This window comes from Gadus morhua, chromosome 17 (genome assembly GCF_902167405.1).
Source record: "Gadus morhua chromosome 17, gadMor3.0, whole genome shotgun sequence".
Lineage (NCBI taxonomy): Eukaryota > Metazoa > Chordata > Actinopteri > Gadiformes > Gadidae > Gadus > Gadus morhua.
In genome coordinates, this window is record NC_044064.1 from 4,961,912 (window position 1) to 4,966,911 (window position 5,000).

Here is a 5,000-nt window from a genome sequence, read left to right on the forward strand (position 1 = left end):
CTCGTCCCTTGCTCTCGCGCGGGACGAGCCAATAGAGCGAAGCCTAGACGGCGTAGCCTATATCGAACAGGACTAGAGTTATAATAACATAACTATCGTTTCTGTCCGGGATTCAAATGGAACAAGAACTGAATCCTGATTTAAAAATGGCCGTCACTGTTCAAATGTAATCTGGCTCAACATTTATATTGCTCAGTATATCGGTTACCAATCAATAACTGTTGAAAGGGCTAACAATATATACAGTATGTATATATGTTTATTAGAGCTGTCAAGCGATTAAAATATTTAATCGTGATTAATCGCATTAATGTCATAGTTAACTCTAATTAATCGCGATTAATCACAAATTATTTTTCTATGCTAAATATCCCTTGATTTTTTTGTCCCATAATTCTTCTCATTTTAATTCTCTTATCAAAATGGTGAAGTGCATCGGCTTGCCTTGTGCAAATGATTTTTTATTGATAACAACATTGGCATATACACTGATCAAAACAGGACGATACAAAAAAAGAGCCTATAGTGCAATTAAACGACTGCTTTGAACAAATGTCATTTGAACATAGCAGTCACTGCTTCTTTGTTTTGAGCCAAAGAAAAAAAAAAAAAAAAAAAATCTTTTTTTATAAAATAATTGCGTTAATCGCGCGATAAAAAATTTAACGCCGTTAAATTTGGTTTGCGTTAACGCCGTTAATAACGCGTTTAACTGACAGCTCTAATGTTTATACATATGCTATATATCATTCAATGCATGAACTACTTAACTGGACTCAGCAATCACACCAGATACACCGTCCCCCTGTAGTACCCAGCATTCGGTCGCCGACCCATCCCAGCTCTCTCTCTCTCCCCGCCCCCACTAACTAACATAACCCCACCCTCCCCGCCCCACCCCACCACCACCCGCCACCACCAGGAAAACGAGCGCACCAAAGAGCTGACGGTGGAGCAGCGCTACCACCGCACCATCATCGGCCAGAAGGGGGAGAAGATCAGGGAGGTCCGGGACAAGTTCCCCGAGGTGGGCTACCCCCGACACCGCACCCCCCCCAACCCCCCCACCTGATTCTCAGTGATGTGTATTGACCGTCGCCGTGGCGATGTGCTGTGATGTCATGGTGACGCCAGGTGGTCATCAACTTCCCCGACCCGGCGGCGAAGAGCGACGTGGTGCAGCTGAGGGGCCCCAAGAACGAGGTGGAGAAGTGCGGCAAGTTCCTCCAGAGGCTCATCGCCGAGCTGGTAGGGTGGGACGCACGCACGCACGCACGCACGCACGCACGCACGCACACAGACACACAGACACACAGACACACGCACACACACACACATGTACCGTACAAACGCACACATGTACGTGTATACGCTCAGAGCGGAGCTGGTAGGATTGGAAACATGCACGCACACACCCACACACAGACATGCACGCACGCACGCACACGTAAACATACGTGCGTGTACACACGCACGCACGCATTCTATTATCCCTTGAGGAGATATCAAATGAAAAACCATCGTTAACATGTGCGTGTGTGTGTGGGTTGCAGATCGAGAACAGCTTCTCTCTCTCCGTTCCCATCTTCAAACAGTTCCACAAGAACATCATCGGCAAGGGCGGAGCCAACATCAAGAAGGTGCGTTGTGTTGTCCGAGCGTTGGTTCTGTTCTGCTGGGCGTTCCTCTTACCGAGTTGTGTTCCATTAACGTGCACATTGGTGGAACAGGGAATAAGTGGCATAGAAATGCAGGACCTTCAGGCTTACACAAAAGTGCCAAACACGTCACACACAAGTACAAAAGCATTATTAAAAAAAATAATCTTTAATAATATTTTCTTGTTCAGTGTCTTGCAGAATGTTTTCTTCCTGTGTAACAGTACAGTTTGACAGAGGTTATTTTGGAAAAATAAACCATTCTAGCATTAACGTTTTGAGCAACACTCATAATTAATGAGTGTCTTGTGTGTGTGTGTCTGTGCGTGTTTGTGTGTGTGTGCTTGCTTGTGCTTGCTTGTGTGGGTGTGTGTATGTGTGTATGCGTGGGTGCGTGTATGTGTATGTGTGTGTGCACGCGTCAGATCCGCGAGGAGACCAACACGAAGATCGACCTGCCGACGGAGAACAGCAACTCTGAGATGATCGTGATCACCGGTCGGAAGAACCACTGTGAGGCGGCCAGGGAGAGGGTCCTGGCCATCCAGAGAGAGCTGGTGAGACCCCTGTGTTAGGGTGACACATCTGGCCCTCACACACCTGGTGAGAACCCTCTATTAGGGTGACACATCTGGCCCTCAGAGAGCTGGTGAGACCCCCGGCATTCAGGTTACCCATCTGGGCCTTCAGAACTCAAATCCCATAAAATCGACCAATCCTGCCATTAATGAAGGATCTGTCGTGGCAACAATCACAATGCATCTTGAACAATTCTGGAGGGATCTAAATATTTCTGTCTACATATATTGGACAGAATTAAATTGATTTCCATATTTAATAAGCATCCCTCCCTCCCTCCCTTCCTCCCTCCCTCCTCCCTCCCTCCCCCCCCCCCTCCCTCTCTCCTCCCTCCCTCCCCCCCCCCCCCCCCCCCCCCCCCCCCCCCCCCCAGGCCAACATCAAGGAGACGGAGGTGGCCATCCCCTCCAGGCTCCACAACTCCCTGATTGGCTCCCGGGGCTGCCTGGTGCGCTCCGTCATGGAGGAGTGCGGCGGCGTCCACATCCACTTCCCCCCCGAGGCCTCGGGCTCCGACCAGGTCACCATCAGGGGCCCCGCGGGCCAGGTGGAGAGGGCCCGCAGGCAGCTGCTGCAGCTGGCCCAGGAGAAGGTAGGGGGCCTGGGGGAGGAGGGGGGGGGGAGGGGGGAGGGAGGGAGGGGGAGAGAGGAGGGAGGGGGGGAGAGGGAGGAGGAGGGAGGGGAGGAGGGGGGGGGAGAGGGAGGAGGGAGAGAGGGCAGGGAGGGAGGGAGAGAGGGAGGGGGGAGGAGAGAGGAGGGAGGGAGGGAGAGAGAGAGGGCAGGGAGGGAGGGAGGGAGGGGGCAGGCAGGGAGGGAGGGAGGGGGCAGGGAGGGAGGGAGGGAGGGCAGGCAGGGAGGGAGAGAGGGAGGGAGGGAGGGAGAGAGAGAGGGAGGGAGGAGGGAGAGAGGAGAGAGAGAGAGGTTGGGAGGGAGGGAGAGAGAAGGGGAGAGAGGAGAGAGGGAGGGAGAGAGGGAGGGAGAGAGCGATGGTATGTAAAGAGAGGAGAGGGAGAGGAACTGTGTCAACCTTAATTACAGTGCTTATGCTGGAGTATGAATATTTATATCCTTATTTAGGTGTTAATTAAACAAGAGTCTAATGGTTTGGGGGAGTCAAGAGGGTAAAGAGGGAGTCCCTCTTGGAGTCTCTCTGTCGCATCCAGATGCAGAATAACCAGGTCTTACCCGTGTTGGGGGGACGGGGGGGAGGTTGTCATGGTAACGGTGGACAGTAGTTTACCAGAGTGAGAAAAATGTCTGCTTGACCCTCCAGGTTTATATAATGACTGTTAAACAATAAACAACTATTGATGGGTGAAGATGTGTGTATCTGGCCTCCTCATGTGTGTGTGTGTGTGTGTGTCTGTGTGTGTGTGTGTGTGTGTGTGTGTGTGTGTGCGTGTGTGTGTGTGTCTGCGTGTGTGTGTGTGTCTGTGTGTGTGTCTGTGTGTGTGTGCGTGTGTCTGCGTGTGTGTGTGTGTGTGTCTGCGTGTGTGTGTGTGTGTGTGTGTGTGTGTGTGTGTGTGTGTGTGTGTGTGTGTCTGCGTGTGTGTGTGTGTGTGTGTCTGCGTGTGTGTGTGTGTGTGTGTGTGTGTGTGTTTGTGTGTGTGTCTGCGTGTGTCTGCGTGTGTCTGCGTGTGTCTGCCCTCGCAGCAGGTGAACAGCTTCACGGCGGAGATGCAGGCGCCGTCCGAGTACCACCGCTTCCTGATCGGGAGGGGCGGGGCCAACATCCGGCGGGTGCGGGACCGGACGGGCGCACGCGTCATCTTCCCGGCGCCGCACGACGGCGAGCCGGAGCGCATCACCATCGTGGGCCGCGAGGAGGCGGTGCGGCTCGCACAGAAGGAGCTGGAGGCGCTGGTCAAGAACCTGGTGGGGGCCTCCTCCTCCCTCTCACCTCCTCCTCCCTCTCACCTCCTCCTCCTCCTCTCCCTCCTCCTCCTCCCTCTCACCTCCTCCCTCTCACCTCCTCCTCCTCTCACCTCCTCCTCCTCTCACCTCCTCCTCCTCTCACCTCCTCCTCTCACCTCCTCCTCCTCTCACCTCCTCCTCTCACCTCCTCCTCCTCTCTCTCCTCCTCCCTCTCCTCCTCCTCCCTCACCTCCTCCTCCCTCTCTCCTCCTCCTCCTCCTCTCTCACCTCCTCCTCCTCCTCCCTCTCCTCCTCCTCCCTCACCTCCTCCTCCCTCTCTCCTCCTCCTCCCTCTCCTCCTCCTCCCTCTCACCTCCACCTCCTCCTCCCTCTCTCCTCCTCCTCCCTCTCTCCTCCTCCTCCCTCTCTCCTCCTCCTCCCTCTCCTCCTCCTCCCTCTCACCTCCACCTCCTCCTCCCTCTCTCCTCCTCCTCCCTCTCTCCTCCTCCTCCCTCTCCTCATCCTCCCTCTCACCTCCACCTCCTCCTCCCTCTCTCCTCCTCCTCCCTCTCACCTCCTCCTCCCTCTCATCTCTGCCTCCCTCTCACCTCCTCCTGCTCTCTCTCCTCCTTCTCCTCCCTCAGCCTGCTTCTGCTCTCTCTCCTCCTCCTCCCTCTCCTCTTCCTCCCTCTCTGCCTGCTTCTGCTCTCTTACCTCCCTCAGCCTGCTGCCGCTCCTGCTCTGTGTCCTCCTTCTCTTTCTCCTCCTGCTCTGTCCCCTCTCTCTCTTGTTCATTCTCTTTCTCTTTCTCCTTCCTTTTCTCCGCTTCTCTTTCTCGTCCTGCTCTTCCTCTTTCTCTTTCCCCTCCTCCTCTTTCCCCTCCTGTTCTTCCTCCTCCTCTTTCCCCTC

The 5,000-nt window shown here is 54.3% G+C and overlaps 1 protein-coding gene across 1 annotated transcript in view; it reads left to right on the plus strand.

Moving 5' to 3' along the window:
* The window catches only part of hdlbpb (high density lipoprotein binding protein b), a 25,499-nt gene that overhangs the window by 12,786 nt on the left and 7,713 nt on the right, over nucleotides 1-5,000 (plus strand). Inside the window, exons 13-18 of the mRNA XM_030338052.1 lie at nucleotides 923-1,027; nucleotides 1,135-1,248; nucleotides 1,554-1,640; nucleotides 2,084-2,215; nucleotides 2,611-2,829; nucleotides 3,891-4,112. Of these exons, the coding sequence (XP_030193912.1) occupies nucleotides 923-1,027; nucleotides 1,135-1,248; nucleotides 1,554-1,640; nucleotides 2,084-2,215; nucleotides 2,611-2,829; nucleotides 3,891-4,112 (879 nt within the window). The remainder of the gene's footprint in view (nucleotides 1-922; nucleotides 1,028-1,134; nucleotides 1,249-1,553; nucleotides 1,641-2,083; nucleotides 2,216-2,610; nucleotides 2,830-3,890; nucleotides 4,113-5,000) is intronic.